General features: G+C 40.3%; 1 protein-coding gene and 2 long non-coding RNA genes across 3 annotated transcripts in view; 1 reads left to right on the top strand and 2 right to left on the bottom strand.

Annotated features, from left to right (window-relative positions):
• The window catches only part of LOC136248556 (adhesion G protein-coupled receptor L4-like), a 215,115-nt gene that overhangs the window by 16,808 nt on the left and 176,686 nt on the right, over nucleotides 1-21,621 (top strand). The window contains exon 4 of the mRNA XM_066040325.1: nucleotides 6,196-6,477. Coding sequence (XP_065896397.1) covers nucleotides 6,196-6,477 — 282 coding nt within the window. The remainder of the gene's footprint in view (nucleotides 1-6,195; nucleotides 6,478-21,621) is intronic.
• LOC136251307 (uncharacterized) lies at nucleotides 7,362-13,331 on the bottom strand. The gene is made up of 3 exons (XR_010698999.1): nucleotides 13,231-13,331; nucleotides 13,075-13,172; nucleotides 7,362-7,479 (listed from the first exon to the last, which is right to left on the bottom strand). It is a non-coding gene; the product is annotated as an uncharacterized lncRNA (long non-coding RNA).
• Nucleotides 13,403-14,228, bottom strand: LOC136251308 (uncharacterized). The gene is made up of 4 exons (XR_010699000.1): nucleotides 14,105-14,228; nucleotides 13,958-14,054; nucleotides 13,678-13,912; nucleotides 13,403-13,619 (listed from the first exon to the last, which is right to left on the bottom strand). It is a non-coding gene; the product is annotated as an uncharacterized lncRNA (long non-coding RNA).

Here is a 21,621-nt window from a genome sequence, read left to right as displayed (position 1 = left end):
ATTTCTTGTCATGTGTTTCAACTATCGTCACATTATACCACTTAATACACTAGTGTTTCTACAGTCCATCTGGCACTAACATTATCTAGTACTGGGTCGCCTCTACGCATACTTTCTCCGTTCAAATGTAAGTTGTGTGGAATGACCAAACCTCATGTACAACATCTGACTCAGCCTACCCTTTGAAGTTATGGTTGATGTTCCAGGACTTCTGATGATGTAAGTGGCAAATGATAAGAGAGCCACAGTTATTTGGTACTTGGTCCATACACCTTGTCAACAATCCTAAAATTCACTTGATCTCAGTTGCTATCTGTTCCCAAATTACACACCATGACCTGCTACTTTGCTCACAACACAGATTTAACCAGCAACCAAAGAAATGACAATTATATAGTGTGCAGGACATGGATTGTTGTTGAAATAGCATTTGGTCAACTCACCAATCATGTATAGTGGAATGCTAACTCCAGATACAGTAATGGTGTTGTTAGGCAAGATATGGTGGTGTTCAATCTTATTATAGAGGGTAGAAAGAGCAAACACTCTCGCATCATGGACACTTCCTGACCATCCTATACACACATCTTGGAAACATTAATTGGCATCGACAACTCCTTGTATTAACATTGAATACCAACCCTTTCTATTGTAATAGTCTATGTGGAAATGATTTGGTGAAGAAATCGGTACGTGACAGCCATCAATAGCTCCAACACACTGAGGGACACCCCATTTTGAATTTGTCCACAACACTAGTCAGGCAATTACCAGTGGGGAATTTAATGTACTCCTTTAATAATACATCCACCACAGAATGGCAGGTTTCATGTACTATTTCACACACAGTTGAATGTGCAATGCTGAACAAGTGGGCAATTGTACAATACTCAATTGGAGTTGCCAAGCACCAAAGAGTAACAGCAACTCGTTATTCAACAGATAAACACTTTCTCATCACTGTGTCAGTTCTTGCCAATGCTGGAGATAACTTGTTGCAAATGTACATGAATGTTTCTTTAGACATCCGGAAGTTTTCTAACCAGTCTTGCTGTGTGAATGTTCTCAATACAACATTATTCCACCACAAATCAGATCTATTAAAGACCAAATAGTGAGAGTTGACTATAGCAAATAACTTTTTGTTACTGTAATATTCATGCATGCGTATATAGCTGTATGCATGCAGTTGTACATATGTGTGTCTTAATTGAATAAAGACATGAATGCAAAATATAGGGAATAACATCATATAGACTATACAGCAAATTACCTCGAGGAAGAAACCCAAAAACGTCGCTCAACTGGAAAGGAACACACTCAAGTGGCTATAGCCATTCTTCTTTGTTGTGTCAGTAGTATTATTAGTGCATTTCACATTTAAAAACATGTAATATAACTTATTAAACCGTTTCTTTGTTGGTTATTCACACTTTGCAGAAATAAGGTCGAAATATTATAATAGAGCAGTCACTTACTCTAATACAGCAGTCAGAAAACACTAATATACTCTAATAAAACAGTCGGTTCTATAGCATAATCTTGATTTTGAAAGCATAATTTTGAGCATAATAGGCTTAATTTTGAGCAATGCTCAAAAGCATAATAGGTAAAGTTTGGGCATAATAGACCGGGGCCTATCTATATTATTACATTTGCATGCTCGATATATACATCCATGTACTATGAGAAATGTGCATGAGGTAGCTCTATAACTAGCTAAGAATCAGAATTTCAGAATCAAATTTTCTGTACAATGATATATGAGATATATGCCTGCAGAACAAAAGTCAGGGCAAAAATTACCAGCATCATAATTATTATATAGCTATATCAGTAAAGTTACATTTTGAAATATATTGGGATGTTTAATTAGTTTAAGAGTGCATTTTGACTTTTCTTATAAGAAATTAGACTCTTGATTTTTAACATCCAGTTTTATTGCTGAATTACTTGATGCCTTATTGCTTTACCTCCAGCCTTTACATCTTCTATATGTGACCTAGAAAATCCACAAACCTTCAGTAATTGTCAATACTGTAACACAAAATAAGAACACCATGAACTATTTAGACACTCATGACTTGCTAATTATGCTAGCTTAATTTTGAGTATGCATATAAGGTTCCTGAAGTATAATTTACCACAGATGTGAGATACTGTATTGAATTTCACAGTCAAGATAAATCTACTCTAATAGAACAGTCAAAAGCTAGCTGTGTAGTAACTTTGAATTGTATAATTAGGCACTTGATAATTATGCAAATATTTGAGCATAAGGTGTCTGAAGCATTTACCACATGCAGATATGAGATATTGTAAATACTGTAGTAAAAGAATGTCACAGTATAAAGATAGATCTTCTCTAATAGAGAAGTCAGTATATTCAATTCATACTTCTCATGTAATAAAACAAGCAGTAGTTATGCATGCCTTTTATAACACTGTAAAACAAAATGAAGGTAATCAATGGGTGCATCCCAAGATAATATTATACATTTTAATTTCTCATTTCCAAATATCATCTCATTTTTACCAATTTTCCCTCAGTGAGCCTATCACTGACAAAATGAGTGATATCCACCCCAAAAACACCTTTGCTGTAAAAAACGATGCGTCCATGAAACTACAAGTACTTGTATAAAACAGCTCAGTAACTGTAGAGAAATATACCTCATGAAAGTAAAAATAACTGGCAACTCAAACAGCTGATATCTGAAGCAGCCAAGAATGAATGTTGACATACAGTCAATTGCAATTAACAAAAATTTAATAATGAACCTTCATCATTCAGCTGTGTTCTATATTCACTGTAGCTGCATCCTAAATTAATTTCTTTCAACTCTAATTGGCTGGTAATTTGGCCACCTTTTTTGCTCTATACACTAGCTGTTATAAAAGGCGGCCAAATTACCAGCCAATTAGAGTTAAATGAAATTAATTTAGGACGTAGCTACAGTGAATATAACACAGCTGAATGATACAGGTTCAATGTTAAATTTTTGTTAATTGCAATTGACTGTATGTCAACATTTATTCTTGGCCGATTCAGATATCAGCTGTTTCAGTTGTCAGTTACTTTCACTTTGATGGGTGCACCTATTTTACAGCGAATGCATAACAGTTGGTTGTATGATAAGATTGATTCTTGGCCACTCCAGCTATCAGCTCTTTGAGTTGCCAGTTATTTTTACTTTCATGGGGTATTTCTCTACAATTACTGAGCTGTTTTACAAGTAATTGTAGTTTCATGGACATGCCTTTTTTTACAGCAAAGGTGTTTTTGGGGTGGATAGGAAGTTTTATCCAGTCCTCTGTGTGGAGCACGAAATTTTAAAAACATAATTTTTATTTCACGAGATATTAAAATTGACTAGTATATAAAAAATTATAAATTTAAAAATAAAGTAGGAATCCAAGCGATAAAAAGTAGTGAAACAAGAGAAGAACGATGGTAGCTATTATAGCATAGCTTGGTAGGAAATCCCTACTTTGTCATGATATAGCCAATATTTTGTGTTCAATGCCAAAGTAGGAATTTCTCACCGAGCTATGCTGTAATAGCTACCATCGTTCTTCTCTTGTTTCACTACTTTTTATCACTTGGTTTCCTATTTTATTTTTAAATTTATAATTTTTAATATACTAGATTGTTTACTTTTTGCTAAGGCTGGCATACAGCTAGCTATAAACATGTGACTGTTCTACTAGGGTGACTGCTGTGTTAGAGTATCTCGAGTCAGCCTGCAAAGATGTGTGTTTGCCCAAAAAGGGATGTGATTTTGATTGATTATAGAACATCTCGAGTCAGTCTTCCAAACTGAAGGTGTGTGGTCACTGAAATACAGCTAGTGCAAAAGGGGTGTGTCATCGTGGTTTTAATCGATAGATCGACAATGCGTAGAATGAAGAATGGGTGTGATCTTGTGACCTATCGTGAAGCTATCTAGTACCATTACCTCCATGCAGCACCCTCCATCAGAAATTATATCCGTAAGGAATATAATCTAGGTAGAGGCTATTTGTCCGGTTCCGGACGCCGATTTTACCAAGCTATTTGTCTGGCTCGGTCCACGTAATCCGGTTCGTATGAATAAAAAATTAGACAAAAAGGGTTCTCAAACGAAAAAAAAATATCATGACTTGTCCGGGAATCAAACCCGGGACTTCCAGTGTGTGAGGCAAGGATCGTAACCACTATGCTACATGGCTCCCAGCTACCGACCTCTCTTAGTTTCTACCTTATATACATCACTCTAGAAGAAACCTATATAAGAAGAAATCCTGGTAAAGAAGAAACCAAAGCTGAACCCAACCCTAACGCTAACATGACGTTTGCCAGTTACGCACAATGATGACTTTCACTGTCTGTATGAAGGTAAGGTTTTGGTGAGTTTGAGGTGAGCTAGGGTTGGAGCGAGCGAAGCGAAGACGCTCGCTCCAACCCTAGCTCGCCTTGAACTCACCCAAAAACTTACCTTCATACAACTAGTGTGTTTGATACTCAAGTTATGGGTGACACTGTGGGACGAATAGTACCGGACGAACAGGACCACCCGATCTGAACTGGATGAATAACCTGGTGAAATCGGTGTCCGGAACCGGACAAATAGCCACTACGTATAATCTATTCCTCCGTACAGTAGCATAGTCTAAGCGCCTTAAATAATCTTGTGGCATCTATTATGCTACTTAAGGAAAGTGTTGATACAGAAAATTAACACCTCGATATGGTTTCGTTGGATGAAGAAGACAAGCAGCCTGATTGAAGATAAAAGAAAAGACAAGGCGCAGAGGGAACACACCTAAAAGGCACATCCCACTGGTGAGTTTGTTATTGTGGCGTAAAATGGTGGTCGTGCACTGCTTCATTCGGCCTCTAGGCTTGTAACTGTGGTCAGTCAGTCAGGCAGTCAGTCTAAAATTCCAAGTTTTGGCGATTTTTAAAAATTCTGTATCCGGCCACCTGTAAGCATTTTGTTGTATTTAATGCTGTTTTATGTATTATATGGGCTAGTACTATTCTGTAAAGGTGATTTTCGTCTTGTAAGATATCTCTAGGATGATTTTTAAAGGCAGAAGTTTGGGCAGCTTGCGAAAATTTCACCTGGATTCCTACTTAAACGGTACAACTGTACCGTTTGATACTTCTGTGAAAACAACAATCATACCTCCAGTAGATCTAGCAATGGGCTACTACCACGAACATCCCACAATGATAGGGGGATCAATTTGTATAAGTTGATTTTTGAGGTTACAGACCCTAGCAATGATGACCTTGTTTCTTGTTACAGTCTTTACTGATTCTGTAGACTGGAATGACTGCTACAAAGAATTTCCAGCCATGGTAGCTCCGTTCATACAAACGCCGCTGAGTGGCACATTTTCTTCACCGACCACTCTCCCTGGCATGACAATAGCAGGCAATGTAACACTTTTAGAACTTTTGTTTTACTAGGCCATTCACCTTTCGAGAATGTGGTGTGTCACATGGCCCACACTTGTTAAACCAGTTTGCAGATTGCATAATGCTTGAAACCACTTCAACATTACTGCATGCACTTAGATCATAGCACACCCTTAAGTCATAGCGTGCACTTAGGTAACAGTGATTATATGCAAGTTCTTATATTCCTACATCTGCAGCATACATGTTAACTTCAATTCACTGTGATGCAATGAATTACATTTTAGGCTAATAGAATTAAATATCTTATAGCTTCTGGAGGTTGCACTCCTGGACCCCTTGAAATTCAACTTTGAATTCAAATCATACTGCTTACGATGCTTTTTTAGTAAGGTTCAGTCAAAATTGTTACTAAATTCAATCTCAGTAGGCTAAATTCACAAAATTTTCCTGTGGGTTATGCCTCCAGATCCCCCTATGATAGAGCATGCTCCACATGTCAAGTGTGTTTCCCATACTGTACTACCTAGCCACTAGTTGTATCAACCAGTTGCCACTTTTCTTAGTCCTCACTATAGATGCCCCTAGCCCTCCCTCCTTTGAGAAATCCTAGTAGAAAATGATAGGATATTGGGCCAGCATACCATTTGTGGTAAAAATGTGAGTTTGATTTTGTATGTGTGGAAGCCAGGTTATCTGAAATTCAGTCACATTTTATAGACATTTGTGCCCACATGCTGTACATGTATGGTATGTATGTGTAACTGTGGGTACTATACTTTTCTTAGTTCCTACTATACAAGCAAATGCTCAACAAATTCTGGTATTGGATGGAGATGAAGTTAATTTTCGATGTACTCCATCACCACCTGTTGTGTTGATAACTTGGTTATTTAATGAAACAATAATCTCAGATGGTGGAAGAATCAGTTTATCCCCACCTAACCTAAACTACATGTTAACAATCAGTAGTTCTACTGTTTCTGATAATGGAGTGTATAAGTGTCAGTTTGTTACCACTGTGTTCCAACTTATCGTCAGTAGGGAAATATCTTTAACTGTCAATGAAGGTAATGTAAGTGGCATACGGCATAATATGAACTAGTAATGCAACCTAATATACATGCAATAAATGTTACAATTATTATGTGTTGGGATGCTACTGTAGTTTTGGAAATGCTTTATTCTGTCAGCCCTGTTTGTTTATCAAGGCACCATGTTTACAAATGCCAAACTACATGCACAATGTTTGTTGTAAAGTATTATCTAATCAAAAACAGCCAAGTTGTAAAAAAAGGTGCAGCCCCCAAAAAGGCCATGGTGAAAAAAGATGTGATATCCAAAGTGGCGGCCAAGAAATGGCTGTGATGGTAGGTTAATGGCAAAAATTTTAGTAACGACAATTCAGGTGAATTTGATGCCAAAACCAAGTGGCACAAAATTTACCTGAATTGTCGTTATTAAAATTTTTACCATTAACCTACCATCACAGCCATTTCTTGGCCGCCACCTTGGATTTCACATCTTTTTTCACCATGGCCTTTTTGGGGGCCACACCTTTTTTTACAGCTTGGCTGTTTTTGATTAGATATCACTTCTTTTTGTATTTGTATACCCCAAGGCCGGATTTGGGGCTTTTTTAACCCATATGTTTTTTTATTTACCACAGGAAGAAGAAAAGAACTTATAGAAGATTTTTAATACTTTAATTATTTTTGATTTTATTAGTAATTATACAAATTATATACATATATTTATTAAATGCCCATTATTCCCCACAGGATATTTTTTTAGCAGCTGATCTCTCTACTGGGTGACTTAAAATATAGCTGAACTATATACAGGATGGTTTCTTTGTAGCTGAACTCTCTACAAGGTGACCTCTTCTAGCCGATCTCTCAGCATTCTTCCAAGAAATATTTCGCTCTAAACACAAAGTTTTACTTATAAAATAATCATTCAAAAGTGCTGTACATACCATCTCACTGATAGTAAATCTTCCTCTTCTACTAGCAGCACTCAAGTCCATTCTCTCTTGCATAGTAAGCATTTCTTCCGAGAAAGATTTCAATCTATAAACATGTAGCACAGGCCGCTCGGAGTCCACTAACTCGTGAAGATACAGTAAATGATATCAATCACAACAACAACAAACTCAGTGACACACTAACTCTAAGTACAAAAGGATGTCCTAGAGTTACAAGTGTTTATTAGTGGCATGCAAGTTGTTAATACCTATACAAAGATCTGTTAGTTACAACATTACTGTAGTGCATAATATTATAGTAATCACAGTATTACACATGTCCCCTCCTTGTAAGTACATGTCCCATGTCAAGGAACCCCATCTTGATAGCGAAGTGGCTTACGTCGATTTCTGCGTTGCGGGTATCTTCTCAAGTTATTTCTGTCCTCACTTTGTGGGTACAGCAGTACTTCTGGTGCCTCAACTTCCTCTTCCTCATAGTCATCTACCAGTTGTAGGACAGTTCCTGGAGGTGTGTTGATGCTGTCTTCTTCTATTGTATTTTGCACTTGACTATCTTGGGTTCCACTGCCAGGCTGGCTTCTATCTCGCATTTGCTGAGGACATGGTTTCAAACGTTCAAAGTTCACTACTTGGCGTCTTCTACTGCCCGTGTCCTGAATGCGGTATACCAGATCTGAGATCCTCTTTATGATTCTATACGGACCAGTCCATGGGCAGTGTAGTTTCTTTGCTTTATGCTTTCCTACCACTGGGGTAAATAACCAAACCAGATCTCCCTTTTCATATGGTTCACCGTGTACCTTTTTGTCATAGTGTTCTTTCTGTCTGCAGGCAGCCCCTAGGGAGTGCTTTCGTGCAAGTTGATAACTTTGCTCTAATGACTGGCGGAGTGTACTCACATACTCTAATGGGGTGACTGGAGGAGTGTTGGGATTCCCATAAATGATGTCAAGTGGTATCTTTGCTTTCCTTCCATACATCATATAGAAAGGGGAATACCCAGTGGAAACATGCTCGCTTGTGTTATATGCAAAACACACCTTTGCCAAGTGGCTTTCCCAGTCCTCACCCTGTTCATCTGTAACTGTAGCCAACATAGCCAGAATAGTTCTGTTGAGCCTCTCCACAAGGCCATCACCCTGTGGGTGGTAGGCGGTGGTGTGTGTCTTGTTGATTTTTAACAGCTTGCTTACTTCCTTTACCAAGGTGGACTCAAATTGTGCCCCTTTGTCTGTATGCAGCTGTTCAGGGATCCCAAATCGACAGAACATGTTATCAACCAGCCTATTAGCTATTGTTTTGGCCTCTTGGTTGGGAATTGCATAGGCCTCAGCCCATCGTGTAAAATAGTCGGAGACTACTAGGATGTACCGGTTGCCATTGCTATTTCTAGGGAATGGACCAACAATATCTGCGGCCACCATTCGCATGGGGTATCCACATCTGATGTTTTGTAGTGGGCCTCTGTGCTTCTGGGTTGGTCCTTTCTTTGCAGCGCAGTGTGGGCAGTTCTGGCACCATTCTTTGGAGCTTTGAAAGTAACCTGGCCAATAGAACCGTTCTTGCAGTTTCTTAAATGTCCTGTCTTCGCCCAGGTGCCCACCCATCCTTCCTCCATGTATTTCCTGTAAAACTGAGGCCTGGTGGTCCTTGGGGACTACTAATTGGAAGTGTAGTTGACCCTGGCCAGCCTTCTCAAACTTTCTGTATAGAACACCATGTTGGAGCACTAGCTGGTCCCACTGTTGTGTGAGCTGGGTTACTTCTCTACGATGTCCCTTGAGAGTGTCAGCTGTAGGTTTACAACCTGCTTCTTTAGCCTGTAGCACTGGCCCAATGATGTCATCTTGGGACTGTGCTGTTTGCAGATCGATGTCTGTAGTTGACCGCTCCCTCTCAGCTATACTGGTTGCTGCCACCTGATGTGTTCCTTCATTGCCACAGTGTGACTCAAGTCGGTGGCATTGGTTGCACGGCCGACGTGACAGAGAATCGGCATTTGAGTGGCGTTTTCCAGGGCGATGCACAATTTCGAAGTGATATTCTTGCAGTTGCTCAATCCAGCGTGCTAATTGGCCCTCTGGTTCCTTGAAATTCTGCAACCATGTTAATGATCCATGGTCAGTTCGAAGCACAAATGGATTACCAAGTAGGTAGGGACGGAAGTGCTGGATGAATTTCACTGCTGCCAGCAGTTCTTTCCTCGTGACGCAATACTTCCTCTCTGACTTACTTAAGGTACGACTGGCATAGGCAACTACAACCTCCTCCCCTTCATGCTGCTGGGAGAGCACAGCACCAATACCATCATAGCTAGCATCCGTGTCCAGAATGAACGGCTTGGCAAAGTCTGGGTAAGACAGGACTGGTGATGTAGTTAATCGGTGTTTCAACACTGCAAACGTTTCGGAGCATTCTTTAGTCCATTGGAATTGACGTCCCCTTTCTGTCAGTCTATAGAGTGGCTTTGCTATAACTGCAAAGTTGCGGACAAAACGGCGGTAATATGAAGCCAACCCTAAGAATTGTTGCACCTCTTTCACCGAGTTAGGTGCTGGCCATTTTGATACCTTGTCTGTTTTTGTAGGATCAGTTGCCACTCCATGTCTTGATACCACATGCCCTAAATAGAGAACCTCATCTCTACATAGGGTGCATTTATTAGGCTTAAGCTGCAAGTTGGCTTCTCGTAAGCGTTGCAGAACTATTCCAAGGTTTTTGAGATGTTCGTTGAATGTTCTTCCCACAATTATAATGTCATCGAGATACACCAAGCATTTGGACCACTGTACTCCTGCTAACACCACATTCATTAGCCTTTGGAAAGTGGCAGGTGCATTACAAAGACCGAAGGGCATTACTTTAAATTCGAAAAGCCCTTCGTGAGTAGTAAAAGCTGTCTTTTCTCTGTCCTTTTCATCCATCTCGACTTGCCAGTAGCCACTTAACATATCCAAGGTACTAAACCATTGGGATCCGCTGAGTGTATCCAATGTATCATCGATACGGGGTAGAGGAAAAGCGTCCTTTGTAGTAACTGCATTCACCTTGCGATAATCCACGCAGAAACGCACTGTGCCATCCTTTTTCTGTACTAATACAACTGGGGATGCCCACGGGCTTTTAGAAGGTTGGATAACACCTTTTGACAACATACTACTCAGCAAATTTCGCACCGTTTCCTTATGGTAAGGTGGCGCCCTTCTTGGTGGCTGGCGGATTGGTGAAGCATCACCCACGGAGATAGTATGTTTTAGCACGTCAGTCCTCCCCAAGTCATCTTCATTAGCTGTAAAGACATCTGCATACCGTAGAAGAGCGTTATATAATTCATGCTGCTGCTCTGTGGTAAGTGAATCCCCACTCTTGGTCACCAAATCCCACAGGAGCTCTTGTTTGTGAAGGGGGATCTCATCCTCATCTGTGGAGGAGACATGGCTATCTGAGTCTGGTTTCACGCTCGAAATATTAACTTTATCATCCAGGGGAGAAGCCTTACCAATCTTGCTACCCTTGTAAAGTGTAACAGCCTCTGTTGAGAAATTTACTATTCTCATTGGGATGGTTGTATGGTGTCCATCGCTGACTGGTGTCACTACGGAGGAAGCTACTACTATAGGACTTTCTCCTGGAAATGCTTCCACTAGCCATGTAGGCGCACTGTTAGTAGGGCTGGACGTCACTGTCATCACTTCTAGCTCGCTCAGTGGCGGGAGTTCTACTGTCCTTTGCAGTGCAACTGTGATTGTGGATACACCAGAGTCCGGTTGTAGCTGCTCGTTCATCTTACTTTGCAGTGGTATGGCACGTCCGTGCATGTGTAGTATTCGTTGCTCCGTATTGATGACGCACTGGTGTTTTTCCAAAAAGTCGAGCCCAAGTATCGCTTGCATGCTTAATCCTCGCGCCACCAAAATGTCGGTGCTGACTACTTGGCCTGGAAGTATGATGTCTATGGTTGCCACTCCCTGTACTACGATGGGGCTGCCTTCTACGCCTACTAACTGGCTTCCTCCCCAAGGTTGTAGCGCGGTTGCTTCGCCACTGTTGTTCACCGATAGCTGCTTCCACGTTTCATTATTAAGCAAGCTCACAGAAGCACCCGTATCTAACATGAAACTAACACGTACCTCCGAAACAATACCAACAATATGGTACGCTTTGGCGGGGTTCACCGCCAACAAATTAATGACGTCATTGTTACACACAGTACTAAGTGAAAATTCTACATTACTATCTATGCTATAGTTATCTATATCAGGTTTATGGGTCAATTCAGAGCCCTCGTGTGCCTGACCCTTAGCACTGAGGGCTGCTAGTTTCCCGACGTACGGCCGGTAGCACACCCCCTAGCATAATGGCCTTCAACTCCACATTTCCTGCATATGATTGGCTGCCGTGGACCTGTTGCTTCTTGCTTCTTGGATGTGTTCGCGGTCGGTGGCAGGTACGGGGAAGAACTTTTGTCGCGACTTTTGTATTCCACATGAGAGGCGATTGTATTCTCAAGATGCTCCATCCTCAATGATAGGGATTTCAACAGCTCCACTACAGCGTCCTGTCTTGCTTGGATCGTTGCGATAGAAGCATGGTTTCCGTCTTCTATGTTGGCGTCCACGTTATCAGATGATGACGTCACTGCTGCAACTTTGTGGCCAGGTGTTAATGAGAGATGAGTCTCCGCCTCCAGCGTATACGTTACGGCTTCATTCAAATTTTTTGGACGTCGTTGGCGAACTGATAAGGCGATCGTTGGCTTGTCAATAAGACTGAGGAATCGGCTTAGTGACAGTTGCTCCCTTGCCTTATCATCCAGATCAGGGAAAGCTCTGTCTGCTAGGCTATGGAGGTTGTCCGCCAAGTCACCCCACGATTCTTTGTCCAGATGTTTCCTGGCATGAAATTCGGCAGCATAGAGATCTTGCTTACAGCTGGGTTCAAACCGCTCACGGAGAGCTATTTTGGCGTTTTCATAAGTGGACTTGGCGTCTTGATTGAGACGTTCCCACGCAGTCTGGGCTTTTCCCGTCAGCCGGACTTGTAACCAGAGGAGCTTTGTTCCTTCATTCCACCCGTTTATCTGCGCCACGCTGTCGAAGTGGGCAATCCATTGGTCCCAGCGGGTACTCTGATCCCCATTATAAGCTTCAGGCATTATAAGTGGACGACTAACAGGGTTACGAGTACCTTCTTGATCTTGGGCACCATCGCCAGTGACGACGCTATTAGATCCAGTAGACATTCCGGTGGTTCAAGTACAGTTGATTAGTGATTTTCTACAAGAAACAGTACGGCGAGAACAGTAGAACTTAGCAGGTGAAATGGCTGACCTCAACAGGTGCCGTTATCAAACTATCTGTCACGGTACCACAACGTTTAAGCTTAGTGGTTGATCTGGTCAGCCAGTAGTGTCGACTACGCCAGTTGTAGCACAGGCCGCTCGGAGTCCACTAACTCGTGAAGATACAGTAAATGATATCAATCACAACAACAACAAACTCAGTGACACACTAACTCTAAGTACAAAAGGATGTCCTAGAGTTACAAGTGTTTATTAGTGGCATGCAAGTTGTTAATACCTATACAAAGATCTGTTAGTTACAACATTACTGTAGTGCATAATATTATAGTAATCACAGTATTACAAACACACAAGTTTTACTTATAAAATAATCACCAAAAGTGCTGTACATCAGGTCTTGCTCTTCTACTTGTACTCTAGTCTACTTTTCTTTCTTGCGTCTTGTCAGTATTTCTTCTGAGAAAATTTTCACTCTAAATACAAAGATTTATAGATACAGTAATCATTAGTATTCAATAACTCTGTACATACCATCACAGTGCTGGCAGGTCTTCCTATTCTACTTGTACTATAGTCCGCATTTCTTTCTTCAAAAGTAGTCAGCACTTCTTCTGAGAAATAGTTTACTCTAAATACAAAGTTTTAAAATCTTTAGTATTCAAGAATTCTGTACATACTATCACAGTGTTGGCCGGTCTTCTTATTCTACTTGTACTATAGTCCGCTTATCTTTCTTCAAAAGTAGTCAGCATTTCTTCTGAGAAATAGCTCACTCTAAATGCAAAGATTTAAAATCATTAGTATTCAAGAATTCTGTACATACCATCACAGTGCTGACAGGTCTTCCTATTCTACGTATACTATAGTCCACTTATCTTTCTTCAAAAGTAGTTAGCATTTCTTCTGAGAAATATTTCACTCTAAATACAAAGATTTATAGAAACAATAATCACTAGTATTCAAGAATTGTGTACATACCATCACAGTGCTGGCAGGTCTTCCTGTTCTACTTGTACTGTAGTCCGCTTATCTTCCTTCAAAAGCAGTCAGCGTTTCTTCTGAGAAATAAAATAGTTCACTCTAAACAGTGTTTCATACCTAAAATAATCATTCAAGAATGCTATACATGCCATCCCACCACTGTCAGTTCTTTCTATTCTACTAGTACACTAGTCCGCTTTTATTTCTTTCAATATAGTCAGTATTCCTTTCACTAAAGTTTTACACAATAATAATCATTCAAGAATGCTGTACATACCGTCCCACTGATATCAGGTCTTCCACTTCTACTAGAACTCTCGTTCACTTTTCTTTCTTCCAATATAGACAGAATTTCTTACAAGAAATATGTCACTCTAAATGCAACGTTTTACATATAAATAACCATTTAAAGTGTTGTACATACCATCCTGTTGACAGGTCTTCCTATTCCACTACTACTGCTTTTTTTCTTCTGGAATATCTTCCAAGAAATATTTTCAAGCATGTACCATCTCACTGCTGGCTAATCTTTCTCTACCAGTATCGTACTCGGCCTCACTGCTGGCTAATCTTTCTCTACCAGTATCGTACTCGGCTATTCTTCCTGTCCAATGTTGCCATCCAGCATTTCTCAAAACAACATTACACTCTAAATGCTTAGAACAATCATCTAAGAATGTACTACATATTGTCTGACTGGTGGCAAGTCCTTCGATAATTCTCTTCCACTAGTACTATCATTGGGTTCCCTTTCCATCAGCATTTCCAACAACTGTTAATTCTAGATACAGAGCATCTCTTAAACACTATTCGTTTTCACGTAAGAAACTTTTGAAGAATGGTGGGGCGGTATTTCAGTAAGTTTCTAATTAATGAGCACTGGCAATCTGGAGAAGAGTTACAGCAGTAAGAGATTAAAAGTATGTTCTTTCCCTTCCACTAATGCGTTAACATATATCCTTCCACTGCTGTTATCGTCAGGATTTCTCTTCATGAATCATTCCGTTCTGGACTCTTAAACAATGGCCTCGACAATGGCAGATGACTTACAAGTAGCAGATCTGGTACTCAACATTTGTTGCGAGTATCTGCCCATCCATAAAGCTTTACAGATCAGCATACTTTACTTCTTGATGACCACCTTGTGTCTCCCATCCCGTCTCACCGCATGTCCGCCTCGTGGCTGCACGATCACGTGCGTAACACATTATGAAACACATTATGAAAATTTCTATTTAGTGCCGCTGGGATGAAGGATGAAAAGTACGGTGCGGTACAGTGCTGTTGGGTGTATTAAACCATCTTTTCAAGGCGGAATACAACAGTCGACAATCAGGTTTGTATTTTAGTGAACACATGTCCGTGTTGTGGAAATAGTCTAAGTTTCGTTTGAATAGATGAACTAGACGTGTAATTCGGGTTGTATTTACCAACTGGAAACCTGTATCATGTAGATTTGTCTTTTGTTTTGTAATTCCACGCACTGACGTTGTAGGTGTGGTATTCGCCTTGTAATTTAAGCACTGGCGACCTGTTTCCAAGTCTTGTATGTATGTTAATTATGTGTTACTACACACTCGTTTTCCAGATCTTGTCTTATTATTATTATTAAAGCTTTACAGTGGCCTGCACTGAAGGTCTGTATGTGTGTCAATTGTGATTTGTTACCGCACACTGTTGACCTGTTTCTGGTTTTTGTATGTGTGTCAATTGTGATTTGTTACCACACACTGTCAACCTGTTTCCGGGTATTGTATGTGTGTCAATTGTGATGTGTTACCACACACTGTCGACCTGCTTCCGAGTCTTGTATGTGTGTCAACTGTGATGTGTTACCACACACTGTCGACCTGTTTCCGGGTCTTGTATGTGTGTCAGTTGTGATGTGTTGCCACACACTGTCGACCTGCTTCCAGGTCTTGTATGTGTGTCAACTGTGATGTGTTACCACACACTGTCAACCTGTTTCCGGGTCTTGTATGTGTGTCAGTTGTGATGTGTTGCCACACACTGTCGACCTGCTTCCAGGTCTTGTATGTGTGTCAATTGTGATGTGTTACCACACACTGTCAACCTGCTTCCGGGTCTTGTATGTGTGTCAACTGTGATGTGTTGCCACACACTGTCGACCTGCTTCCTGGTCTTGTATGTGTGTCAACTGTGATGTGTTACCACACACTGTCGACCTGCTTCCGGGTCTTGTATGTGTGTCAATTGTGATTTGTTACCACACACTGTCGACCTGCTTCCGGGTCTTGTATGTGTGTCAATTGTGATTTGTTACCACACACTGTCGACCTGTTTCCGGGTCTTGTATTTGTGTCAATTGTGATGTGTTACCACATACTACACTGTCGATCTGTTTCCGGGTCTTGTATGTGTGTCAGTTGTGATGTGTTACCACACACTGTCGACCTGATTCCGGGTCTTGTATGTGTGTCAATTGTGATGTGTTACCACACACTGTCGACCTGCTTCCGGGTCTTGTTTGTGTGTCAATTGTGATGTGTTACCACACACTGTCGACCTGATTCCAGGTCTTGTATGTGTGTCAATTGTGATTTGTTACCACACACTGTCGACTTGTTTCCGGGGCTTGTATGTGTGTCATTTGTGATGTGTTACCACATATGGTTGACCTTTTTCCGGGTCTTGTATGTGTGTCAGTTGTTACCACACTGTCGACCAGTTTCTGGGTATTGTATGTGCATCATTGTGTGGTGTGACCACACTTTTGATATATTTCTGAGATTTGTAGGTGTATCATTCATGTTACATTATACATACTTGCAATCTGATTCTGGGTCTTGTATGTGTATCATGTCTTCTCACAAAGATGACCTGTTTTGTATCTCATTAACAGTGTTATTTGTATTTACAGATCGCTAAAAAGCTATAAAAATATTGAAAGAAGAAAATGAAGATCAAAGGATTGAGATTTGTAGCTTAGGTATAAACACCTTGGGAATGGCAGTGTGACTGTTAAAACTTTGGTGAAATTTCAGGATGTACTGACATCTTATTGTGCAGCAAGTATAGATCATGGACATTTTATGTGCCATTTTGTTTACAATGTACAGCAAGTTATATTTCCAAGGCTCACATTATATGAGCAGCTGGATTAACCTGACTTGTAATTGCTGATATCCTCTACCTTTTTCTGTGATGAGCATGGTTGTTGTACTATGCATGCAATAATTGCAGGACAGTACTCATGATATTTATTACATGTACTGCCACCAGTGGAACCAGACTTAGAAATAATGATGTTATTTTATTATTACGTATTTTCGTGATGATTGTTCCTTGACAGGCAGTAGATCAAGTCATTGAGTACATAGGCAATAACCATAGGGAAGTAGTTATGCAATGGTGGATCCAGGATGGGGCATTTGGGGCAAAAGCCCCCCTCATCCCTCGTCACCTTTTGGAGGAATCATACTTATGAGTAATACTCAACTTTATGTCAGGGCTAAAACGATATACAGATTTTAGTAGAATTTATTACAAATTCACCTGAATCAAAGCAAACTGAAATCAAACTAGCTGTGAAATTGCCCCCAGCACTTTCGTGCGTACTAAGCGCCTCTAACAAAAAATTATCGTGATTAGAGATTCATAGCCTTTTACACAGCTTTTAAGACTCCACAACCATCTGCAAAAATTAATGTCAAAAATCAACAGTGAGACACTACTAAGTGGTGATTATTTGCTACTTCATAAATGCAGCAACTAACAAGATAATCTGGTTTTCCTCATCCACCTACAACTCAGCCTGTTTGTGTCCCTCCCCCTGCCAGCTCCTGGATCCGCCTCTACTATGGTATACCTTGTGCAGATACGAGTACTGTGTCTCGGGAAACCTCCAGGGTAATTTTTGGCGCTGGGACTAGTAACTTGAGTATGCTTGACTAGAGTTGTGCAATCACTGGGGTGCAGTAACCAGTTTCAGTAACCCATCTAGAGCCATCCCTTCTGTTCGATTGTCATCCATCTATGGTTGACGATCTGTTCGATTGTCATCCATCCGTCTCGTAAACCTCTCAGCTTGATGAACGTAAAAAATTATGACAGCATTACAACGGCCCGCAGAGACGAACTTGATTCTGTCTTAGTACGTCCTTGCCTATTTTCAGCTTGCGAAGACGTGTTCCGTCCTCTTCGTATTTAATCATAGCAGCATTACATTCACGTAATTCTTCATAGACGGACTGAATTCCGTATTAGTACGTCCTTGCCCATTTGCAGCTTGCTAAGACGGTGCTACGTTCTCTCCGTATTTATCGTGATTTAAGCTGTGTGTATTTCATTCATTATTTAAGCTATTGCTCTGAAACTCTAGAGTTAAACTCATCGTGTCACTAGTAACTACCACACAAGCAGTGAAGCAAATCCATGTTTACTGTTTTGGAGATCAAGATTGCCGACATCAAAAGGGAGGTTTCATTTTTTTTTTTTCGCATGTGGTTAGACGCAACTGCAGGTGTATTCCTTGTTTACTTGCATTTGTATTCCTTGCGTTCCGCAGCAATGCATCTTCTTGTTTATTACAGACTCACAGTAGAGTAGTAGTTAAGCCGGGTGATTCCAGCTAGCAAGCTACGTGAAGGATGAAGATGTACAATAAAAGTATTACATTGGAACATATTCATTGCTTTGTTGTTCACGAGTGCATCAGCTGGTTGTTAAACGAGTGCACCAGCTGGTTGTTCACAAGCGGATCAGCTGATTTCCCAGCTGGTCATCAGCTGGTTGTTCACTGATGCCTGGAGCACATATCCTGCTTACAAAATGCATAGTTACAAACACTTAAGCATACTTGTAATCTTGTTGTTTATGTGTAAAGTGGCCTCTGGCCTTCTGCAATTACTCTGCAGACATTTACTAATCTTCTCCTTCATACAATCTGTAGTTCACTGACGCCTGGAGCGCGTATCCTGCATACAAAATACACATTTAAACATACTTGTAATCTTGTTGCTTACGTGTAAAGTGGCCTCTGGCTCTCCTGCATTCACTCCATGGACATTTACTAATCTTCGCACAATCTGTAATTAAACAAGGGTGTGATACTGGGTATTACCAAGACACATGGTAGTGAGTCGTGCGGCCAGTAAAGCAGAGATGCGTGCTGCAGACAATAAATGACGCGACCACTAAATGTGAGAATTTTACAGGAAATTTCAAATTCGGCCTTCCTGTAACTCACCCATTACTTACACTATCCCTCTGAAACTCTAGAGTTGAACTCATCGTGTCACTAGTAACTACCACACAAGCAGTGAAGCAAATCCATGCTGACTGTTTCAAGATCGAGATGCCGACATCAAAGGAAAGGTTTCATTTTTTAATTTTTTTCTTATCGCATGCAGTTAGATGCAACCGCAGGTGTATGCCTTGCATTCCTTTGTGCATTCTTAACATTGATTGCCCTGCTATCGCTTCAGTACTCTCTCAATCGCCTCAAGATTGACATTATCAATTTCACCATACATGATTATCCTACAGTCATAATTTCAGCACCAAACGAGGTTTCAGTCGTCCTCAGTTTACCTAGAGGCCAAATACAAAACCCATATTGTTGTTTTCTGCAATACTCACTTGGCATGTAGGGAAATGTGTCTTTAAACTGTTTTAAAAGTTTCATTGAGATTGAAATATATGTTTTCAAGAATGGCTAGTTTGAAATTATTATTATTATATTATTTAATGTACAAACTCAATCAAAGAGTATAATCGTAATTTAGCCATCCTCACATAATTTGCTCTCTGTAAGAATTTAACTTGGAATTTGAAGAATGATGCAGAGCACAACTACAGTCACTGGTTATTGATGAACTGGGCTGTGTGTAGTTAATCAGTGCTGTAGTCGTAAAGAAGTGTGGTGCATGCCATTGTTCGATTTGAAATTCGAATTTAGTCGCCCCCACATAATTTGCTCTCTAAGGGCACGGCTTAAAGAATGACACAGAGCACAAATGCGGTTACCAGTTGTTGACACAAGCTGCACATGTAGCTAGCCTAAAAGGAAGTGTGCAAAACCACCTGATAATTTTACAATTGTCACCATGCATTTTATAGCATCCCCACACAAAATTACATGTGTAATTACAACATATTTATTTTATTTATTATTATTTTTCAGTGTTATCATAAAATTATACTGAAAGCCACTGGCAAGTGCTGCCAGTGACTCACTACATAAAACAAAATTACAGAAGACACATGAATACCAAACAGTTCTCACAACAATAATATAAGAATTGTATGATAATGACTGTGATATAACTGCTATGAAAATCTTCTCCAGTGGCCCGCCATGGTAGCAAGTCTCACACAACAGCATGCATATTCATCCAAACACAATGGGAGTAACAAGTAAGTGCAATGACAACAAGTTGGTATGACTCCATTTGTAGAATCCAGATGAGTGGGTGTGGCTCCGGTATGTCTAAACAGTTAACAAACATAATAGTATAGTATTTAAATACAACAATACATAGTCTCCATTGCATTACTATCAAATGACACTAAGTGGAAGATATTGTTGCATCTCTAGTATGTGCACTCCATCAGTACAACCTGTCTTAATGGGAGTGAAGGTGGCAATAAACAAGTTCCACTGTAATTTATACACGTGATCTGATCCTGTATATTCTGTCAGTGGATGAGATCCACTTGGCCAGGACAAAATGTGACCCAAATGTCCTGGATGATCCACACTCAACCCACTTACGACTCAGTGGCACAACGGAATTGAGTATTTTTAGAGAATACAATTATATGTTTTTCTAAGATGTGTGGACACATTACAACACATTACAACATGTGCATATAAGACATGCTACATACCGTTTTAGCATTTCAAGTCACCACATTATGCATGGACCAGTCAACAATACTTCATAGTGCCAATCAGTAAACCTGAAGAAGAAAAGTTACAAATAATAAAAATGCATAGAATTTCAGTGAAACCTCATTAATAGGGCCAGCTCTTGGACCAAAAAATTTGGCCTTAATAACAAGGTGGCCTTATTAATGAGGTCATAAAGTACTGCTTAGCTATGTTTGGTACCTACTAGAAATGGCCAATATAACGAGGTGGTCTTACTAAAGAGGTGGTTGCTAAGTGAGGTTTCACTGTACGTACCGTTAACAATGGTTAACAATATACACTGAATCCTTACTCAGGTCGCTTTATGTCCAACCTTGTGGCAGATTACTCTGTACACAAAATGACACATTCAAGGATTGTATTTAGATGGATGATAAAGTAACACATTGTGACCTAAATACTCATGATGTGTCACTGCTAGGCAGTACCTGATATGGCTACCATACATATGGCACTGCTGAAGCGCAATGTCGCACTCGCTCGCATGCGCAATTTTGCTAAAGATTGATAATTAAGGGGCATGGAAACTGTTTCACTCGCAAGACTGTGTGGCAGCTGTTTCCCCTCACGAGAATTGCAGCCAAAACAGTTGCCATGCCCCTAAATTAGAAATTTCAAACAAACTTGCATGTGAAAGTGAGAGCGACATTGTATTTGAGCAGTACTGTACCTGAGTAAACCAGAGAAGTAGGTGCAGTAAGATGGTTACTTTTGGGCCACATTTTCTTGGCTTATAATAAGCAGGTACCTGCTTTAGCAAGGTACTGATTTAACCATATAAATGTCTCACAGGAGAATTTAAAAGTTGGCCTTCTTAGAGAGGTAGTGTTCTGTACATGTGGCCACCAAAACAGGTCCACTGTGGATGAAAGCCAGGCATTAGATGTTTGGTATTTCATGTGTTGAAGGTATTCCAGGGCTTCTGGTAGTCTGAAATCTCACCACAGTTTACTAAGGCAGTGTTGTGGTCACCACTAAACTATTGTAATGCTGTGTTATGTTTGTCTTATGCTTGGCTACTGTATAGTAGAACTGAAGGGATACTC

Source organism: Dysidea avara, chromosome 3 (assembly GCF_963678975.1).
Source record: "Dysidea avara chromosome 3, odDysAvar1.4, whole genome shotgun sequence".
NCBI classification, from domain to species: domain Eukaryota; kingdom Metazoa; phylum Porifera; class Demospongiae; order Dictyoceratida; family Dysideidae; genus Dysidea; species Dysidea avara.
Note: the sequence above shows the minus strand (reverse complement) of the source record. Positions and strands in the feature narration are given on the sequence as shown.